The sequence below is a fragment of the Misgurnus anguillicaudatus genome, chromosome 12, assembly GCF_027580225.2.
Source record: "Misgurnus anguillicaudatus chromosome 12, ASM2758022v2, whole genome shotgun sequence".
In the NCBI taxonomy this organism is placed as follows: Eukaryota; Metazoa; Chordata; class Actinopteri; order Cypriniformes; family Cobitidae; genus Misgurnus; species Misgurnus anguillicaudatus.
In genome coordinates, this window is record NC_073348.2 from 10,993,315 (window position 1) to 11,017,070 (window position 23,756).

Sequence of the window (23,756 nt, forward strand, 5' to 3'; positions counted from 1 at the left end):
TTATGAGATTACAATGATTATGTAGGATATCAATACATTTACAGCAATTAAAAGCCTGCTATTTGTACTTCTATGACTGAAAGAAACGGCTTTTAAAGGTTTTAATATAAAAAATTTTAAGTTTCAATAAAAATGAAAACAACACAATTATTTAACATTAATTTTAAACTGGGGGTCTTCTCCCTCCACTTAGTTTTTCAGTTTACAAAGTCATCTAAATAGGGATCAGACAGCGCCAGCGCAACTGGCTTTTAAAGGGGATGAGAGATTAGACTCTGATTGATTTATTGCACGTTACGCCCAAAACACACCCATTACTCAGGAGAATAGGAACAATACTTTTCACAAACCTTTTCCCGTCGTTAAATGAGCAAAAGTGGCATCGGACACGCCCATTTAGACTGTGCGCCGTGCGCTTTAGACAATGCGCTTAGATTGTTAAAATAGGGCCACTAAGGTCCTATCTACTTAAATAAGATAGACAGATAGCTCTAAAATCACAATCATATTGAGCGTTTCATTGTCCCCCTATTCATAGTACAGTAATAGCAGTGCTTAATCTTGTTATGTCCAATTTCTACATCATACTTTTCTGTATAGGCCTACTGAAATCAAAATGTCACTTTTTTAAATATTCCAAGACAACTAGACTAAAAAAAGCAGCATTTTTCTCAAATCAACATATATTTTATGCTACTTTAACTGAAAAAATAAGTTAAACAACTGCTAGTTAACTAGTAAATAAGTTAGTTAAAACTTAAAATAGTATGTTGAATTGACTTGCAAAACCAAGTTGGTTTAACTTCATGTTGCTTTTTGTTTTTTTACAGTGTAGGCATGCACAAAAAGAGAGATGAGGCCTGAATGAGCTGCTTCTAGCAGACCCCTCAAAACAAAATCAAGACTTCATAAATGTACTCCTTTAAACGTAAAATTATACATATAATCAAAAGGACACTGGTGAAATTGTTTTAATAGTTCAGATTTTAATTTTTAACAAAACAAAGAGCTTACAAAACTGCATAGGATACATGTTTGGGTGATGCATTAAAAATGTCAGGAATGATTAAAAACCGTTTGCCAGAATAAAGTGATGTTTCATTACACCCCTTTAATATACCAAACAACAACTGAATAGGGTTTCAGTTTTAAGATTTTACAACACAGTGATTTGTATTTAAGAAAGCAACTTTAGTAATGTTATGGGACAATTACAAACATATTTATGTAAAAAAATAATTGTGATAACATTGCAAAACCTTTACGGTATATCACTGGTATGTTTAAAATCCAAAATGGTATACAATGTATTAAACTAGCATTGTTTTCAATTGTGGTCCAAATGATACTAGATCACTTTTTAAGAAACTAAATTTAAAATGTCAAAACACGAAGGGAAGGTTACCTGGACAGGGTTTATCCTAGTCCCAGACTAAAATGCATGTAAAGTGCCTTAATTAAAAATCATCTGCACTGACATATCTTAAGAGTATATCAGTGCCATTGTTTTGTCTCAAGATTGTAAAAACTACTAGAATGTCCTTATATAACTAAGGCAAAATCCTGGATTAATCTAAACCCTGTCCAGGAAAACTGCCACAAAATGTTTTAAATACACAAAATAAAATCATACTCTTCCAACTGATATACAAGAAAAATTACAGATCCAAATATTTTGATTTATTAATAATAAAGATATTTTGATTTGATACTAATAAAGACACTGTATGTATGGACTTAAAATGGCAAGTGTGCGACTGTTAGTAAATCATCAATTAAAGTGAATTAATTGTGCGATGCTCTGTGTGTCTACAGCTGAGTAGCAGGTGCATTAAGACCCGCTGGAAAGCTCGGTGAGGTGTAAGACTCTTGTTTGTGTTGCACAGATCCACCTTTATAAATTGTTGAGCTCCAGGAGGGTTTGGTCGAGCACCTGGTGCATGTTTAGGTTCTCCTCTTTAGCCTGAGATAATTGCTCTGGTGGTTTGAGAACAAAAAGAAACAATGTGAGAGTCTAAAACAAAGCCTCAGTATTACGTTTAATTGAACACTTAAAATTTAAAACAGACATGATTAATCTTGACTATTATAACGCAAACCATAGAAATTGATACACTGTAAAAAATACTTTGCTGCCGAGTTGATTCAACAAAATTTTTTAAGTCATTTCAACTTACTATTATTTATCTTGACTAGAGAGGAGTTGTTATAACTACAGGTGAGTAGTTATAACTTATAAAATTAAGTTGACTTTTCTCAACTATATTTTATAAGTTGTGACAACTCGTCTCTGTTGACATGACTTGTAAATCTGAGTTGATTTAACAAAAAATTTTAAGGCAGCAAAGTATTTTTTTACAGTGAAAAGATGGCAGACGATTCTTTCAGAAAACAGATATATAATACAAACAGCACAGTATATTCTATTTACAAAACATAGATATAAGAAAAACACTGCCAATGTGTTGTGTTTAAATTGTTAAGTAACATGCTACAAATGTGAATACAGTAGAAGGAAACAGCAGTTACCAACAGGCAATATGAATTTCAGATTTTCAAGTCACAGATCTTGGATCTAAACACACTCTTAAAAATGCACAGTTGTTTTTAACCCATGCTGGGAAAATATTGGATAGAACACCACATTGGTATAAAAATTACCCATTGCTGGGTTGTTTTTACTCAACAATGGGTTGTAATAACTCAACATTGGGTCATTTTTAACCCAGCAGTGTATTCCGTCCAAATTTTGAATTTGTGCATTGGTTGACTCATTAAAACATTTAATCTACTCTAGTTTAAAGAATTAGGTACAGTAGCTCATTAAGGGCTGATTCACATCTCAACAGTGGTCAGTAGGGATGTGCACAAATGGTCAAATATTCAATCTGTTTTTAATGTGCCACTGCAGGGTTAAGGCTACTGCTCATTTGGTGCTTTTTCGCTTCATCTGTATTGTCTTACAGACGTTAATATAAAATATACATAAAAATTAATTTGTATTTGTAAATTAATTCACGTACAGTCGTATGGAAAAGTTTGGGCACCTCTAACAATTTCCATGATTTTCATTTATAAATATTTGGGTGCCCGGATCAGCAATTTCATTTTGATCCACAAAACAACTGAGGGACACAGCAATACCTCAGCAGTGGAATGAGGTTTATTGGATTAACAGAAAATGTGCAATATGAATCAAAACGAAAATAGACTGGTGCATACATTAAGACACCCCAACAGAAAAATAGCAAAAATATTTAATAGAGCCTACTTTAGCAGATATAACTAGACGCTTCCTATAGCCTGTAATGAGTGTCTGGATGCATGTATTTTAGACTATTTCTCCTTACAAAACATCTCCAGCTCAGTTAGGTTTGATGGTTGCTGAGCATGGACAGCCTGCTCAAATCACCTCACAGATGTTCAATGATATTCAGGTCTGGAGACTGGGATGGCCATTCCAGAACACATCAGAATTTTGAGCAGTGTTTTGGGTTGTTGTTGATACCTCAATATTATTCTCAAGAATCTGCTGATATTGAGTGGAATCCATAGACCCTCAACTTTAACCAGATTCCCAGTACCGGCACTGGCCACACAGCCCGACAGCATGATGGAACCTCCACCAAATTTTACTGTGGGTAGCAAGTGTTTTTCTTGGAACGCCGTGTTCTTTTGACACCATGCATAACGTCTCTTGTTATGACCAAATAATTCAATCTTTGTTTCATCAGTCCACAGCACCTTATTCCAAAATGAAGCTGGCTTGTCCAATTGTGCGTTTGCATACTCAAGCATCAAAGTGCAAAGTGCGCTAAATTGTTGAACAATGCACAGTGACACCATCTGCAGCAAGTTGATGTAGTAGGTCTTTGGAGGTGGTCTGTGGGCTGTTTTTGACCGTTGTCACCATCCCTTGCCTTTGCCTCTCCAATCCTTTATGTAGACTGCCACTTCTGGCCTTAACAAGAACTGTGCCTGTTGTCTTTCATTTCCTCACTATGTTCCTCACAGTGGACACTGAGAGCTTATATCTCTTATATCTACTTTTTGTAGCCTTCCCCTAAACCATAATGTTGAACAATCTTTGTTTTCAGGTCATTTGAGGGTTGTTTTGAGGCCTCCATGTTGCCACTCTTCAGAGGAGAGTCAAAGTGAACAACAACTTGCAATTAGCCACCTTAAATACCTTTTCTCATAATTGGATGCACCTGTCTATAAAGTTCAAGGCTTAATGAGCTCACCAAACCATAGGTGTTTCTCAATGTCAAGGATACTTCCTTTAGAGGCAAGGCGAGGCTACTCTTTAGCATTTGAGGAACATGTAAATGGAACAGGCTAGCAAGTGCACATCATTACATCAGTGAAAAGGTGTGCTTTCGGCACTGCACGCATAGGATTGTGGGTGATTTCAGAGCGCAAAGGATACACATATACATCCTTTCCTGTATATGGGATATTTTTCGAACGAAGGACTAAGCCCTTGGTTGAAATTCCGAGGATCCTCGACATTGGAACAGTCCTTCGACGGATGTCGATGACATAGCATCCTCGAAATTCTGGCTTTCGAGGATCCTTCCTTGACATTGAGAAACACAGCATTTGTGTGTTCCAATGAATCAGTGCTAAGTAGTTACAGGTATTCAAATAAAAAAAAAAAATTCTGTTTATTCAATAAACCTCACTCCACCACTGAAACACCACGGTGTCCTCAGCCATTCGGTAGATCAAAATGTAATTGCTAATCCCAGCACCCAAACATCTCCAAATGAAAATCATGGAAATCGTCAGAGGTGTACGACTGTATTTGAAGAGTTTGGTTCCAAAATGCGATAAATGCCATTAAAAAAAACTTACCGCCAAAATCAGTATTGTATCAGGTCAGTATTAAAAATTAAATCCGATATCGCTGTGTTGTTCTGTCATCTTTTCTACCTTTTTTACAAACCGCAACAAACGCCACTCCTCCTCCTCTGCAGAATGCAATAAATCTGCTCAACAAATCACAGCGCACCATTCCACGCATTGTAAACAATAATGGTGAAGCTTTGAATTCACGCAGAATCCTAGTTTTCCTCATCTACTTTGTACTTCGTGATCAACAAACAAACAAAAACAAAATAATACTTTTGATGGCATTGATAAACCTGTGGTGGTATTTTTGTGGTGGGGTAGAAACGTAACCCATCAAAATCTAATAATTTATGTGAGAGGCACTCGGGCGAAGGAAAAATGTCGGCTGTTGCTTATTCTCACACAACAGCATCAAGCTTCTATCATGCCAACACATTGACCCCAGGGGATCTTATGAAAAACTTTCCATTATTTTACTCAAAGTCAATGAAAATCAAGCAGGACCAAAACATTTTACAGCTGATCGCTGTCAAAAAAGTTCAGCGATGACGTCCCAAGGATAACAGCAGCAATGACAGTGTTCTTAATATGACAAAGTAAGTGTTTTGATTAATGCCATTTAATGTTTATTTTTTAATCAGTGTATTCCACTAGTTAACTAAATGAATATAACATGGCAAAGATGAATGCACATTTATATATTGATTCAATAAATGTATAGGATTTTGAAGAAAAACTTGTCATGGATTTATTGCATGTTGCAGAAAAAGTAATCAGTTTTTATAATAAATCTTTAAAAATCAAATTATGGTTTGGAATTTTTTATGTTATTATAACCTAAAGATGCTATTTGAAAGTTTGTAACAGAAAATAGTGGTCTTCCATCTTGTCACTTTCTTGGTATAGAAAACACATTTTTACCCAAATTGGTCAAAATGGATTTATTGCGTTTTGGAACCAAACTCTTCATTTATGATTGTTTGGCAATTCAGATCACAGACTAAATTAAGTATTTAGAATTTTAACACCGGGTTGTCTGTTTTTGGCCACCAGCTCATGTGTTATTTAAACATGCTGCTCCGCCGCATCAGGGCATCAGTAAAGGTCTGACTGTGGATGCTCAGTCTTACTATTTGATTTAAATTAGACCATGTTCATGATCAGTTTTTCATCTTTTAAGACAAAAGGATTACTGATGAAAGTTTTGGAAAGAAACGTATTAAAACGTTTTGGACTTTATTGTTGTGGACTTCACTTTAGTAATCCACATCAATAACCATTTAATATAAGAATTTCCTGGAATGTTCAAGTGCACTGTTTGTTTGAGTTAAATAATGAATAACAAACAAATATCCCAGCGAAAACAATATCTTTCCAGTTCACAGTATAAAGTGAACTCCATATTTTGCTAAGGAAAAAGCAGCTTTGTTTGTAGGATCATCTACATTTCTTAGCAGTTTGGTGGAATTCAACATTAAATAAAGCCGCTGAATTTAGATGAGTGGTTATTAATTCAAGCTGTTGTGACTTTTACTGACAATAAGCTTTTGTTTCATTAAGATCTTGTTATGGAAATCTCTGATCTTATTTGTATCAGTAAACACAAACAGAAAATCCAAACATACTGAGAAAGAAACAGAGAGGGAAGAGATAAATGAAGAAAATACTGAAAGTTTAAAATCTGGAATCATTGGAATGCAGTACATGAGACGTAACAATGCTAAAAGTGCTTTACTGTCTGATGTGTTTAGACATTTTAAAGCATTATAAGAACTAAATGACTAAACTACTTGTCAAATCAGCTATGGTTTTAGAAATGATGGCAGGGATTTTTACAATTAAAAGTTTTCATACAGGACTAAATGTCACACACCACTGCATATTTCACTGAACAGTGGGTTTATAAGAAAGCATATTATCTATGGTTACATACAACTAACTTTTATAGTCCAAGAAGTAAAAGCAGAACACATATTTAGGGCTGTCACAATGAAACCTTATTACTCAACTCATTCGGATCTTTAGCAAAATTTAAAGCATGAATAATAAAATGTTAAGACCAATATTTAAAAAATATCCAACCACTGTTTTGGCCAATAAATATTGTAATTAATCAATTCTAAAATTTTAAAGAAATTGACAACTTTTCCTGACCTGACCATTTTAAGTTTATATTCTGGTTATATTATATCTTCATTATGCACTATTATATTATTGCACCTTTGGATAACTGGATGTTACAGGGCTTTTAGGTTTTCTTTAGTCTGTTACGATTTAAACATAAGGTCAGAAAAATCTCTGTGTAAAAATACAATATGATACTGCTCACTTCTCATTCACTGCAACACGGCATCAGAGTAATCTTTTTTTGAGTCTTCTCTACAAATTAGTGCATTAGTAACTATTCATCTATGCGATTTAATATTTCGACATTCTTCATCATCACAAGTATATCTTCGAAAAAGAATGATCAAAATTAAACATTTTAGCTGGGAAATTTACCAAAATTTTATAGATCTGATTGACAGCCAATGGTCCAACTGCATTAGTCAATTACTAAAATTATTATTTTGTATTAACATCTAGCCGAAAAACAGAATTTGACCAAGACATTGTCCAAAAAAGCAACTTCACTTTGTGAACAATTGTTTCCTCTTTTCGGTTCTGTACACATTATGTGAATTTAAAGCTGCAATCTGCAACTTTCTCAGTTAAAATTAACAAAAATTAGTTGTTGTGAATACCTAAAAAACATGTTAAAGACTTTCTCCATACCTTACGCAGATTCAAAAGGATGAGCTTATAATAATTGTTTATAATTTGAGCTGTTTTGTCACATTTCATGGAAAATATAACTTGAACTCTGAACTTTTTGTGTGATTTCTTCACATTCAAAAACAGAAAGAAAAGGAGTCGACTTTCACATGTGTGCTGCTGCAGATGATAAACACTACAGTTTAACAATTGCTTAGAGTTTAAACTTATCATGTAGATGGCAAGTGTAAGGACGTTTATCTGAGGAATATCATGTAAACATATACATTTTTTACATCATTACATCTAAGGAATCATCTGTTGTTAAAATAATAAAATCTTAAACTGGGTAGAGCCTCCATTAAAAAAGTGAACACGACAGGGCTCATGCTAAAGAGTTAATATCAATGAGACTTTCAACATCTGATACTGACACAGAAATGTGACTTCTACCTCTGAACAGGTAAGACATAAATGTGATTTATGTTAAACATTTCTGTTTTCATTTAGTCAAAACATACGCAGGGCAGCTATTATGCCAAATCCACTTTTACAAGATGTTTGGAAATAAATGTGTGTTGGCAGTATGTGAACACAACCACCCAATAATCTAAAAAATCCACCCATTCCTTTTTAAAATCCCCATTAAACCAAAGCAGTCTCATTAGTGTTTTGATTATCTTGTTAATGTGACATCACACTGATAAATCCCTGCCCACTGTCACTGACTGCCTGGTTAATTTTACCCCAAAGCTTTTCTAAATATTTGTTAGCACATTGTAGCGCAAATGCAGCTGAAGATACTATTGTAATAATAAAAAATATTTTAATTGTAACCATGACCTTAATGCACCACTCCCTTGAATGCCCAGCCCCCGAATAATTGAGCACTCCTACTATTGTTATTGTCTTTGACTGTATTCACAGAAATCAGATCTATTTTTAACCAAAAGTGCTCACTGTCTGTTGGTAAGGGAGTGAGGAGCTGTAGCTCATTTGCATTAAAAGGTACAGACATGAAAACAGTGCTATTTTGCCCCCCCCCCAAAAAAAAACTAGTGGCATTTTAGACATGCTATAATAAATGATGTAAGGGATATTTTGGGCTGAATCTTTACAGACATATTCTAGGCCCCGCTACATCTAGTGAAATGGGCCTAATATGTGCCCTTTAAAGCAAAGACACACAAATAGATTAACCCTGAACTATAAATAGTTAATTATTCCAATTTGGAAAGGATAAACCAAAATCTAAAATGTTTGGTGATGACGTAAAAGAAGTGAGAAGAGATAAAAGCTGAAGCAGGAGACATTTATTACAGCACATAAAAATGAAAAGGGAGAGCAGGTCAAAGGGGAAAAATATGCCAGCACAGTCTCAACACAGAGACTGTAGAAGAAGAGTTAAGATCACGGGAACCGCACAGCTAAACACTGAGCTGATCTCATACCTTTAAACAGTCATGAGAACATGACAATATATTCACACAGCTCCATTAAAGATCAAGAGAGAAAGACACCGGACATTTATTGAGCTCATTCCTGCCTGATCTCGGTTTCATACGCTGAATGGAGAAATAAACACAGACAGGACACCTTCGGCAATAAAGCCAAGGTGTGCCAGATCAGAAACGATACAGGGAGAGAAAAGGAAGGATAAAGGAGAAGGGAGCGTCTAGAGGGTTGTCATGTCGTTCAGAGCCAAGTCCAGTTCCTCGCTCAGGGCTTTACCCTTCAATTTCTGGGCATAGACCTCATCTGAACATCATCCCAGAAGACAACAGAGAGACAGACAGACAGACGAGATGGACGGTACAAAACGATAGGCAGAAAAAAAGACAAAATAATACTCTATTAGATGGAGAATTCTGACATTGTATAAAACCAACCATCAAGTACTTTATGAACAACTATTAAGTGGCACGCAATGGGTTAGATCACCTCTGTAATGAAACCACATCAATAAAAAGCCATGATCCATGCTCTCACATATCCACTACACAAACATTAAACATCTAACGTGTCATACAATCCATCAACTAAACACACACGTGTCAGTCACTTCAGGGAACTGTTAGTGTTATGGACAACCAGCTGTATGTGTTTATGCTAAACAGCTTTTCGGGTTCCTATTACTCATTCAGCCGTACCAAAAATGAATGGAGAAAAGTTAGAATGACAAACGAGTGAGACTTGATGTTACAGCAACATTCCTATTCTGTCATTAGTTGATTATTTACAAGCATCAAATTAAACAGCATGTTAAGATCGTACCTTCTAAGTCATCAATGGTCTTCTCAAGTTTTGCCACAGACCTCTCAGCAAACTCGGCACGAGTCTCAGCCTAGACAAAAACAAGTAACATATTTTCATTAACCAATGGAAACTTATAAAGAGCCGAACCAACAATGATAGCTTTGGACAACAGACAATTGAGCCAACTTGAGTTGTACTGAAACTCAGCCTCTTTGAGTTTGTCTGTGAGTACTCTGATCTCCTCTTCATATTTGTCTTCTTTTGTGGAGTACTGGTGAATAAATCATTCATATACAAATTTATAAGATTGATGCACTGAAATGACCATGCAATACTAAAAATACACTGCTAAATCTGAATTGAGCAGAAGAATATTGCATTGTGCTGACAGAAAGATAAAGCGAGCATGAGAAAGCTCTATAAAGCTTTTAAAGTCTACCAAAATATATATTTTTTATTGGCTTTCATTTGTTACTTTTACAGTAAAGTAACTTCTATTGTAGCCTTGTATTGTTCACCAACAATATAACAGAATAATTGCTATCTCTTCCGTTTTATCTGCTATAAACTTTGGAAAACTTTATAATATCATTTGTAGGCCAAAGAACATCATGTTCCTGGCACACTGTCATTATGGGTGCATCTCTAACTGATATTAGATAGAGTATTAGACCGCCAGTTCAAATATAGATCAGTGATAAGTCTTCCTGTATCTGATCCAGCTCCTCCTAAATATGGACAAATGTGACCCTGGATCACAAAACCAGTCATAATGGTCATAAATAAGCTTTCCATTGATGTATGGTTTGCTAGGATAGGACAATATTTGGCCAAGATACAACTATTTGAAAATCTGGATTTTGAGGGTGCAAAAATCAAAATATTGAAAAAATTGCCTTTAAAGTTATACAAATTAAGTCTTTAGCAACACATATTGCTTATGATAAATCATTATATATATTTACAGTAGGAAATTTACAAAATAGCTTTATTTTTATGATTTTTGACATATACAAAGTATACAAAGATGATTTTAATAAAAAATCTATAATCTTGACCCATACACATTATTTTTGGCCATTGCTACAAATATGCCTGTGCGGCTTATGACTGGTTTTGTGGTCCAGGATCACAAATAACAATACGAGAAAAACTACCCCATAGGCTTTTTTCTACTGAGGAAAGTTCTGTTATTTTAATATATTTTATTTTAACAGAGTTGACCTGGCAACTAACAAGTGACAGCCATTTCACCAGCATGGTTTACAATGGTTAGCCAGTTATAGGAAAAACTCCAAGCTGGAAACGGTTTATAATCTTACCATGCTAAACCACATTTCATATGTAAATCTTCAGTGGTGGAGAAGCAGTTAACTGGTGTACCATTAGTTTTGATGTCTATGGTAAGCCCAAATACATATGAACCCTTTAAGAGTCAGTGAGGGCAGTCTGGTTTGGTGGTTACGAGCAGGACATTTTCTGACTTGTCACTAGTCGTCCTACCTTCTCTGCCTGTGCCTCCAAGGACTTCAAGTTGTTGGTAACATTTTTCAACTCTTCCTCAAGGTCGCCAGATTTGCTGTACCACAGCAGGAAAGGTGGAAAAAGAGAGAAGGAGAAGGAGAGAAACAGCATTTTAAGAAGACAGGAAAGACAGCAGATGTAGCTAAAGAGACCCCAACATGAACAATGAAAGGAGGTTATTCTGCTTTTGACTGGAACGTAATTGTTTTTGTTGTCAAGACCTACAGAAGAGTGGCGGCTGGTCAATAGGGGGTGCTACCCCCCTAAATTTGGCCAAAGAAGAAAGCTACTTTAACATGTTACAAAAAAGTTAAAAAAATGCAAATTAATACAAAATGAAATCCTTTAGTTGTACTATTTTACTGTTAGTCATGTTATCATTTATAAAAAAAATCAAAACTGAGTTTGTTGTGTGTGTGTGTGTCATGTTTGTGTGTCTGGGGCGCACCACAAACGAGTGTCTATGTATGTCAGTAAAAAGGGTAAAAACATTTTACCTAAGCCTGGCTCTAATTGGCTGGTTTTGGATCCGCTTTGGGGCGCAGGGCTGTGCGCCCCAAACCCTCCCACTTATCTTGTAAGCGAATCAATAATGTTGTTTATGTCTTTGACCTCATGTGATTGGATCGTTTTCAGAGTCGCATAACCGCGTTGCAGATTGCCACGTAACTGCTAGCTACAGTACTGATCAGTGAAAGCAAGTGAAATACCTTGAGATGAAAATAAATTTGATTTAATGCTTGCAAAATCACCCTTTACAAGTTGTTTAGTTGAAGAATAAAAAAGGATTGAGCAGCAAGAAGTGATCGCGGACAAGCTTACACTGTGTGCTTTTACAGCACTTATAGCAAACGGAGTTGGCTAATGTTGGCTGGATGCTATATAAGTCATATGCCTTTTATTATCTACCTGTTTGTTTTTTGAAAGTCTGCGCGATATACTGCGTGATATTTTGTGCCGCATTTGAGCTGGCTTTGCGTGGTGCTCAGATAATCAGTTATTTTCCGTGGCTTGGTCAACTTTGTTGCAACGTACTGGTCTATGATTAGGCAACTTTACTATTGTGTCTGTGCGCGTGTGTGTGTGCTTGCATGCGTGTGTGTGTCAGATTGCGTTAATCGAAGTGTAATGTAAGAGCACGAGATCAGTTCAGAACAAAAGTAAAACTACGTCATCTATCTGAGGTAAAAACACAAAATCTAATGACAAGAGTGCATTTATCTGCCTTTATGCGTTTATTACACAAGATGGTTTCAGATACACAGTGTCATGAGTTTAATTCAATTCAGTTCATATTTGCCTGTTCAGCACAAAGTTCGTGTGTTTTATTGCCTCAGCTGTCTGTCACTGCGAGGAAAAATAATTCATTAATCTGCTTCATGTGATGTTAAACATGTAAAGTGATGCACAGTCTCTGTTTTTCTGTTCTCTTCACAAATAAATAAACACATTTGAACTTGTATGCTTGTCTTGTAAGTTCATTATTAGAAATGAACAGGTGAACGAAAACAATTAATATCATTAAAACATGAAATGACAGATAATTGACTATGACGGGATTTTTAAAGTGAAGTCTAACGCGACCTTTGTGTGTGTGTGAATGATTACTGTACCTTAGTTCATTACTGATAATAAACCCAAATTATACTTCAATAATAACATTTACAGCATTTTAGCTAAGCAGTAATGATATTCATCACCTGATAAACGGCTATTTACAGACCTGCAGGTCTACTTTCACTACAGTAAAAGTTTAATTTCAAGTTTGTATGCGCACCCCAACATTTTTTAGCACCAGCCGCCATTACTACAGAATCAGTTTCTGTAAAATATAACTGATTTATTGCTTAGCAGAATGGTACATGAAAGACCTGAGGTCAAGTTTAATTAGCACTTAAACACAAATCAAAAAAGTCGTTCTTTCAAGGTGTTTGCTTTCAAGAGCAGTATTTAAATAGTGGTGTTCCACAAAGCTCTAGTTGAGGGCCCCTTTTGCTTTACAAGATGAGTTTCATGTGCACAAAGAGAGACACAGCCGAGAAATGCAGCAGAGGTCAGAAAACGCAAGAGAGGAAAAAAGGCAAGGCATTAGTAGCATGGGCAGCAAAACGCGGTAGTACCTCATCCTCTACAGCCATCATGGATTTCAAATTCTGGTCCATGAGTTTAAGTTCTTCCTCCAGCTGCCTGACTCGACTGGGTTAGTCCACACAAGTTCAAAGGGTTAATGAGGGATATCATAGGAATGACATATTCCAGGGTAAGTACAATGGAAAACAGGGATAAGACAACCACAAACCTTGCTTTTTTATAAATTACTTTACTTATTGTTGACCATTAACAGCAGTTTGAAAAAATCACTAGTTATCTGTACTGTGCAATCATACAGGTATTTTAAGCTTTGCTTTAAGCGGTTTCAGGTACCACAGACATGCATCATACTGGGTCAATACATGCAAGCATAAATGTACCATAACCGTTTTTTTATTCTTAAAATGTGGGCAAGTATAAGCATGCGATCAACACAACTATTCTAAGTCAATACAAAACAAACAATTTACAAAGAAGGTTACTGATGTATTTATGGAAAACAACACAGCCATGTTATTTGGTGTTTAGTACTTACGCCTCAGCCACTTCAGCTCGTTCCTCAGAGCGCTCCAGTTCACCCTCAAGAATCACCAGTTTACGTGCCACCTCTTCAAACACACAGATGCGTCCGATACAAATGTTAACTTAGTCAAATACCATACATAAATCATATTAACATGTGAATGTTTTGAAGTCAATTCCGCAAAAAACAAACTGGATGATCCAGGTTCAGAGGAATTTCAGGGATTTAAAGAAGAGAGATTTGACCTACACACCTCTTCATATTTGCGGTCCGCCTCCTCAGCGATGTGTTTGGCCTCCTTCAGTTGCATCTCCTGGATCTCCATCTTCTCTTCATCTTTTGTTGCTCTGTTTTCAATAACCTTCATTCCTCTGTACAGAACAAATACATGATCACATTAAACGCCATGAAAATTAAAAAAGTTTGGTCTAAAGTAACAATTTGGCTAGGGGATTGTGTTTGAAATCATATTTTATATGTTATTTGCATCGTATTTTTCCTGCACATGTCAAGGGTGTAGAAGTAAAGAGTAATATGTAAAAGTGATGTTTGTCATGATAAAAATGTTTGCTCACCTCTCGCTCTCATCTGCAGCTTTCTCTGCCTCCTCCAGTTTCTGTAGAGCAGTGGCGAGCCTTTCCTGTGCGCGATCCAACTCTTCCTCAACCAGCTGGATACGTCTGTTCAGAGATGCCACCTCAGCCTCAGCCTACAATCACACACAAACACAAACAGTGAGCTCAAGCAGGGCCAAGACAAGAATATCCAGACATCTCAGTCTTATTGTTAGGTAAAAAACAATTACTGAAATTATATTCTGGAGGTGAAGTAATGGCTGTACCCCCTAAGGCAGTGATTCTTATATTTTTTCGGCGTGAGTCCCCCCCCTTGTGTATGGTGCACCCATTCATGTCCCCACAAAGGAAACTTAAAATTTGAATTAGACAAAACATTACATTATACAATGTAAACAGTACATTATACAATTTTCTTATTTTTCTTAGGTTTAATTACACAGAATTTATGATAAATAAATGCATTTTATAAAATGTCATTAAACTGGGGCCACCTGGCATCATCTCAGGGCCCTCAGGGATGGGCCAGACAGGGAGTTTATTGGCCTCTTATATGTTAAAAGATCAAGGAAAATTGGACTGCGGTCTCTTTAGACACACCTATAAAGGTACACACATGAAAACAGCGCTTCTTTTACTCACACCCAAATAGGATTATTTTGTCCGTATGATCTATATGATTTGGGCTATAATAAATGATCTGTGGTGTATTTTTAGCTAAAACTTTACAGACATTCTAGGCACACCTGAGACTTGTATTACATCTTGTAAAAAGTCTAATTCAATGCAATTAATCACATAACCCTATGTTTAATAAGAATTGACATTATTTACATTATTACGGCATAAGTAAATCTAATAAAAGACTGTTTTCAAAGGGCTGTACTGTTTATTCCCATATAACTGAACATAAGCCTATCAGTGCTGTCCACATCTAACCATCAGAGCTGAGGAATGTAACCTTCCTTCATGTCAAATCTGGTGAATGGGTCTCAGATAACCGTGTTTGTCCAGGACTGAATACACATTTTAATGCAACAACGCCATGCCCAATACATCAAGTTAAGCATATAGTTTGTCTTAAGTTCTAGTTCTGACTGGTTGTGTTTTTGAGTGTTGCTTTAGTTTATCTACTAAAACAACATTTGACATATTTTTCGGTCTATAAGCCGCAGACTTTTGGCTGGTGCTGCGTCTTATAGTAAGGTGCGCCTTGTAAGTCAGTATGAATTAATTTTGACATTTATGAGGCAAGAGACATCATTACCGTCTACAGCCGCAAGAGTCTGTCATATGCTGCTTCTCTATTTATTTAATTCAATGGATTCTGTAATGTGGAATGACGAGTATGCGACCTTCACACTAGTTAGCTTGTTCAGTTAATTTAGCCTATCCAACCTTCCAGGTAAGTTCTGTATGCTATGGTTTATCGTTTAAATAACTGATAATATTACTATAACGTACAGACATCTATTCAGCCTGCTGTTCTGTCTGCTATTGTTTAGTTTAATAACTTGCCTTTCCAGATTAAATGTTTGTTCTTCGGTTTGGATTTTGTGAAATAATTTACTAAATAAACGCGACCTATAGTGCACTGCGACTTATATATGTTATTTCAACTTAATGACGCATTTTTGAATGATGCTGCTTATACTCCAGTGCGGCTTATAGTCCGGAGAGTACGGTAGTTGGAATAGGTTGCCTTCCGAAGATGTATATCCTTATATCCCTAAGAGAACACAGGAAAACCATGTTTCCTGCTGAGCCATTTCAGAAAAACCAAAGGACAAACAACCCAACCAATCAAACTTAATCTTCACAAACGGAGTAGCTTTGAATTCATTCACATAAATCCACTTTCAGGATTCTTTATTATTTTTGATGTATCGTGGCTCAGATCAACTGATATATAGACAGACATAAATGATCCATAAAACTGAATTAAACTGAACTTTACTTTTGAATCACAGTGGACGGTGTGGACAGCAAACAGAAGTTAATGCTTAACCTGTTTTGGGCTCAGAGCCAGACTGACTCAAAGGTCCACCTTCAGATAGACTAAACCTGAGTAATCCCTTTATATACCTGACCATGACTTCACATTCAGGATCCAGTACACAAGTCAGAAGAGTATTGCAGAAATATCTGATACTAGTTCACTTTATAAGATCCTGAACATCAACTTTGATCTTCATTAGCAGATAAGAATTACAGATAAGAAATTAACTTGAATTGAACTGCTAGTGCTAAAAATTTTTGAAACTATGGTTTACTACAGTAACCATGTTGTTTCAGTTTTGTTTGTAGTCAAACCACCGTAACCACAAATTAACCACGGTTGTACATCAGTAACAGAGTACAGCTTGGAGTAAAACTGTGGTCACTTATCTTAATTACACTGTCAGTCTGATTTTTATATGTTAAATATGTTACTGAAGTGAACTTGCAGTAAAATTTTATTAGAAATATCCCTACAAAAAAGGACTCACTGCAAAACTAGTCAAAAAGTCACAAGTCACTTCCTCACCATGTAAAACATCACAAACGTGTCGTCTACATCCAGGCGAACATTAATATCTAAATCTATATAGTAGTTTTTATTGATAAACAACTGTGTGCAATAGACACTGTATTTTATATACATTAAAACAGCAGTAATGAAAGTAGTGACATCAAAGTATCGCGAGAGCAAACTGCCCTATACGTGCACCATATGTTCCCTAATTTGTCTCGCGATACTTTCGTGTGTTGCGCGAAAACTCTGCGCAGCGTTACATGAAGTCGAACACGCCCATTGTCTTTGAAGTGCATTCATTTCAGTACAATAAAACATCTTTAATTTCAAATAAACCGATAGTTTTACAGACGACTCTTCTCGACAACATTACCATATTTCCCAGAAACCCTTGTTAAATGTAACTCAGCTCTCTCTCTGGCCTGACTCTCTGAGTCGAGCTCTCTCTGCATGATTTCTGCTCGATCTTCTGCATCATCAGCCTGCTGCTGAAGACCTTGGATCTTCCTCTTTACCGCTTCTATGGATGTTATTCCTGACATTTTTACTTAATCCCTTAATCTAATGACACGCGACGCCGCGGGATCTAACTTTACGGATATTTTTATATTGCAGTGAATGGCAGTACTAAAAATGTCATGCGATTAGCAGTATTCGCATGCGCGACTCCGGTTCTTTTCTTCATGAACTTTTATCCACATTCCAGGACACCGAAGTCTTCGTTTATCAGTGAAGTTCACCGTAACTATGGCACTTGTAGCTCCGCCCCTCTTCACTCGGTCTTGTAATGACGCCATTGGTAACGGAACACGCCCCTCATGTAGCCCCATTCCTCTTATCTCGGCCCCGTAATGACGCCATAAGTTACAGGACACGCCCCCTAACCTGCCTTAGGAAAATAACCATGGTTTTATAATAGTAAAAGTGTAGTTTTTTCCCCAGATCTGTTACTACTACAACAGTTTAACACCAAATATCATGGTTTTTGTATTTTTATATTTACTATAACAATGGTTAATGTAGTAAAACTGGGTCTAATTTTCAAAAGGGCTGTGGCCTAGCAGTCTTTTACCCACCCCTGTCAGACTATTTCCATAATACAGTACTGTTCTGCCAGTCATGTAATTTATTAATAATAGCAGCCTACACATGAAGGTAAACTTTTTGTCAGTCACCCCAAGGGTAAAAAACTTTCCCAGTTTACCAGAACCCACACTACAGTTTTAGTTCTAATAAACGAGCGCGAACCTGCAACCTACAAACCCAAAACTGACCAGCTACTATCAAGACCTAACCCACTCATACACATACGCCTGTTCCCCTGCCCTGACCTTTACCATTAAAAAGAGGGTTTCTGAAAGGCAGTAGGCCTACCTGACTGACATCAAATTCATTAATGAAGAAATAAACTCATGACAAGAGATGAGTTGTTACAACTTATAAAATTAAGTTGACATATTTCAACTATATTTCATAAATGATAACAACTAATCTCTTGTCAAGATAAATAATTACAGTCAATCATTTACTGATCATCATCTAACTGTCCACTAAAAGCAACACTGGAAAACATGACTTCACCTCACTGTAAACAAATGACTGCATTCTTCTGATGTTTTCCCTTCTTTGGCCATGTCTACACACAGCGTCTCTACCTCCACACATAACACATCACTGTAAAAATGCCTCAGGGAAACTATATCCCACGGTTGCTACCATCAGAACCAATCTTTTATATCATAATAAACATACAGACTGCACAAAAAAAATCATATTTCTCTAATTTAATTGATTCATATACTTTATTTAAATCTATGCTGGTATTTACTATTGAAAAGCAATAGTGGTTCTTCCATACATACTAGTTAAATGGCTAGTTTACATACAGAACTGTGGTTGCCTGAATGAAATAATTTCTTTCATGTCTAATAATTAATCTGTAATCTTCTTTTTGACTCATTTCATATGCACAAAAGTCATAGATGAAAGTAAGGTGGAAAGTAGTTCATTATTAATAATGTATGTCTTATGATTTCTTTGGAAGATCGTAAATGTTATTAATGTTTAACTAGTGTTAATTTACAGAAACAGTAAATACATTTGTATTTTATGTTTGTCAATGTAAGTGGTTTCATGTTTTTTTCTAAATCTTAAACGTTAATAAAACTGACTAAAAGTCAAAAAAAGTCTTTTGAGTAGCTGCTGACCAAAGCACAAATACTAATGCATGGCATTCATTAACAAAGTACTTAAATGTTTCTTTTAACACTGTGATAATTTTGTTCTAGTATGCCTAATATTAATAAATTAAACTAAATATTAATATTATGCCTAATAAGTTTTATTTCACTAATTGATTTCACATTGATATCAATTTTTACATTATGTACAATGATTTTATATAAAACAGTAAATCACAAAAAATGACTTTAGCTGGATTTTCACCAGCAGGGTCATAATAAAGAGAGATGTGTGATGTTTGATTGTCATTCAGTATATTGAGTGCTAGAGACGTTTGTCAGCCATGTATATAATGGGAACAATATTGTGTCAGTATATGAACATTAATAAAAAAGGTTCTGGGGTGAAACGGGGTGAAATCAGATGCATTTAAACAATTGAAATTTATAAAGGGCTGTGAATCAGTGCTCGAATTGAGGGGGGCTGGGGGGATCCGGGACCCCCCATAAGGCATTAGGGACCACCTATAATAAGTCAAAATTATACTTGGGGTGGTCCCCTCAGATATTTTTATTTTAGTAAAGATAATGCTGGCAAACGCGTTATTATTATTTTTTTGTAATGAAGGTAAATTCTGATATAAGTCTGTAAATTTTGGATTACTTTTCCTTATATCGATGTTATATAAATCATACATTTATGTTCAAAGGTAGTAATGTGTTGCCATTTTGGGTTTGCTGCTACGTCATGGTGGGGACACCCAATAAGACTTGATTCAATTCGAGCACTGGCTGTGATAGTATACATTCATATGATATTTAGTAATTATGCTGTGTTATTTTGACACGAATGACACAGTAGGACAGTTTTAAGATTAATCAACTTGAATTAACAATTCATTTAAACTTTCTTGACTAGTGAGGAGTTGCAATAAATGCTAAAAATAACTTAAGCTTAACTTTTTAATTTATAGCTCCTCAAATGTAATTCAGTTATAATTAATTGTAAATTCAAGTCGATTAAATTAATTAAAAAGTCTTTTTTTACAGTGTATGGTCTGAGGTCAAGTCCTAGAATCATACTGACAGGTGCTTACAAGTATGTAACTGCTGCTAGAGATAAAAGAGATGTGATCTCATCTCAGTGTCACTTTACCATCCAATGGATTTTATTTTCTAGTGTGCCTCTATATATGATAACCTCATTCACCCATACAAACACTGTAGACAGAAAGTGAAATAAAAATACCCCAAACGCACAACTGATCCCATGAAACTGACAGTGATGAAGTCACACACACAGACACACAGTGTTCACTATAGGAGATGTTGACAGTATTTATGAAATGTTTACTGAATGTGATGGGGTGGGGGTGCAGCTGTCAACAGATCAGTTCAGTTTACAGCTGACATATGCTTCACTTTACATACTATACTATACTATACTATACTATACTATACTATACTATACTATACTATACTATACTATACTATACTATACTATACTATACTATACTATACTATACTATACTTCAATATATTATGCTATTGAATACAATAATATAAATATGTATCCTATCTATCTATCTATCTATTCTCAATGTCTTGTTATTTAAACTATATGATGAGTATAACTGTAATATACATCGGGACAGTGTATAATGGAGGTAAATATGAGATATGTTGTTAACTTTGTGTCACTCAGCATCTGTGGCTTTCTTCTCAGCCTGCTCGAGTTTTTCCTGAGCGTCCTTCAGAGACTCCGAGTATTTGTCCAACTCGTCCTCAACACCCTTCAGTTTCTTCTGCAGGGCCAGGAGCTCCTCTTCCAGCTACACAACACACACACAACACATACACACTCATATTAAACATTGAAAAAAGCAAATGAATGCACTTGTGCTCCTTTATTCAATGGTAAATTGAAATAATTTTGTCGTTTCCCCATATTTTGCACGGTTATTTATTTTAAAATCCTTTATCTGGTATGATGATGTGTTGTGGATCATGGCGGATTTTGAATGTCAGAGATGTTGAGGTCACTATTATAAACGGCAATGGTCTTTAGTGTAACTCTCCCTGCTGGGCCTGCAGCTGTTGGGAGTCACTCTCCTCTTTTAACACACATTAAAATAAATCCCAAACCATTGACCACAACACAACACATAACTGAACGACATAAACCAGCCTCTATTTATTGCGTTCGTTGTACCAGAGAGACAGCCTGCTTCTGTATATGGAAGTCATACCGACTGTCGGCCTATCAGGATGGTTTATATAAAGGAAAGTAAATAAGACTTCAGTGAATGACAGAATGAGCAGCCTGAGAGGAATGCGCCTGTTTTTTATTCATCATCTGTTGGATGCAGGCTGCAGAAGTTATGCGAGACGTCAAGGTTTTGGCCTGGATCTTTTACTGGCTTCAAATGATACAAGGCCTTGACCCTATTGTGTGGAACAATTCCATGAAGGTGGAGCGGACAAAAAAAGATCACAGACGGCATGTTTGGTGACCAACAGGACTGTTAAATCAAAGGTCTTGGAATAAGAATAGATTGAGAACAAGGGCTTTTAGTTTAATATAAAATGCATTAACACAAAGTAAGCAAAAGGAATCATTCTGTTTTTAAAATTATCACGTTTGAGTTGATCAAATAAATCAACGTGATGTCCGAATACTGGATCAGATTACAGGCCCTCACAATAATGTTTAGCATGTTCAGAGACAGCTGCGTGTCCATTATAGACAAAACCAACGCCCGTAAAGCTTTCAGAGAAATTGTTAAGATTGTACGGTTACACAAACACTGTCACAACGTCTACATTAAAAATTCTCTCAAGAAATTCTCACTTCGTCCGTATGTTAAAGATGCTGTAATCAAGTGTATCAATATATTTACACCTCTATATTTGGCATTTGTTACTTCAGTTATGTGTTATTGGCAGACCTTTAAGAGAAAGATTAAGTGGACCTATTAATAGCATCACTGCTTAAGACATATGAGAGATGCTGGACTTGAAACTGCATGGGAATAATCATCACTTTTATTAAAAGTTGATGCCACTGACCAGCTGAATGCTCAGGTTTCCTTTACAAGCAAGGTCATATTAGGTGAACTTCACCAACTTGATAGACTAGCAACTCTTTAACATGCTCAATTCAAGTATAACAAATACTTAATATGCTTATGGTTTAAATTATTATATATCATACGGAGACAAACATGCAAAAGACTTCAAACTTTACTATCTATTTTGCATTTAAAGCAACATGAAGCTAAAGAAGGAAAGTCATATTTATTTATATGATCATTTGTTTTCCCAATTTTACCTGTTTGCATTTGTCCTCTGCACCTTTCTTGTCGATCTCTGCCTGTTCTGCACGATCAATGGCATTCTCCTTGTCCAGTTTCAGCATCTGCATTTTCTTCTTGATGGCCTCCATGGTTGATTTCTTTGGTTTCTGTGGACGGTCGAGCAGAAAGAGACACAGACGGCGAGGCTGACTGGACAGACAGACAGAGAGACAAGACTTGGTATCCTCTCTAGAAGAGCTATGGTCTTTTTTGGAAACCTCTCTAAAGTCTCTCGGGCAGTGACGTCCCCCTGCTCTGATTCGCCCGGCTATACTGCCTCAGCGTTTGACCCTGAGATTATGTCCATGTTTGGAAGGCTGTGATTCCTCCTCATTCTCCTGTTTAATATTACGGCATTGCGTCTCAACCCTGTACCTCTGTAGCCCACAGCTCCACACATTTTGTAATTCAAACACATACAGTTCAAGTCCTGCAGTCTCTACCAATGAGCTGCTTGAATGAAGACGACATCTAAAATGTGTAGTGATGGTGGACGAGTGATTTACAGCACATGACTTTATAACTGACAGAGAAACAACTGCTAATACAATCATACAATACAACTAACTCATATATAAGAGATGTAATAATGTAGATGTTATAAGCAATGATAATTATTTTGACATCATATTAAGATGTAAGTTTTATTTCTAAAGTCATATTTAAATTCAATTCGATTCAATTCAATTCAATTCAATTTATATAGCGCTTTCACAATTGTTAATTGTTTCAAAGCAGCTTTACATGAATAGATGTAGGGAAAAACACAGAATAATCTATAGATAATATAAGAAGCAGAATACAGCGGCTAATAATGAACCGTACAAGCGAGCGTAGTATAACTTATACAGGAAAGTGCTAAGTTAAGCCAATGTTGGCTGACTCTCCAGGGGATGAAAAAACTTCTAGGAGAAAAACACTGTGGGAAAACTCCTAGAAGGAGATAAACCCTTGAGAGAGAGACATATATATTTAGATATATAAACACGATAGCGATATGAAACAGGTAAGCGGATTAAACTGATTCAGCCGGTGGTCGTTGGCCAGGCATCGGCTGGGCATGAGGGTCAGTAGATCAGTGGTGTGATGACCTTCACAGCAGCAGAAACTGGGTCTGTTTGTCTCATT

General features: G+C 36.0%; 1 protein-coding gene across 8 annotated transcripts; it reads right to left on the reverse strand.

Annotated features, from left to right (window-relative positions):
• Positions 1-966: 966 nt before the first annotated feature.
• tpm2 (tropomyosin 2 (beta)) lies at positions 967-22,844 on the reverse strand. Of its 8 annotated transcripts, none has more exons than XM_055206753.2 (9): positions 22,604-22,844; positions 20,979-21,104; positions 14,578-14,711; positions 14,256-14,373; positions 14,015-14,085; positions 13,509-13,584; positions 10,073-10,135; positions 9,883-9,952; positions 967-1,977 (listed from the first exon to the last, which is right to left on the reverse strand). In XM_055206753.2, the coding sequence occupies exons 1-9, from the start codon at positions 22,715-22,717 to the stop codon at positions 1,895-1,897; spliced, it is 855 nt and encodes a 284-aa protein (XP_055062728.1). In that variant the 5' UTR covers positions 22,718-22,844; the 3' UTR covers positions 967-1,894. The 8 variants fall into 8 exon arrangements, with proteins under 8 accessions (XP_055062728.1, XP_055062726.1, XP_055062733.1 ...); XM_055206751.2 differs by lacking the exon at positions 13,509-13,584 and adding an exon at positions 11,368-11,443 and having other exon boundaries at positions 22,604-22,841; XM_055206752.2 differs by lacking the exon at positions 967-1,977 and adding an exon at positions 8,907-9,366 and having other exon boundaries at positions 22,604-22,842.
• Positions 22,845-23,756: the final 912 nt, after the last annotated feature.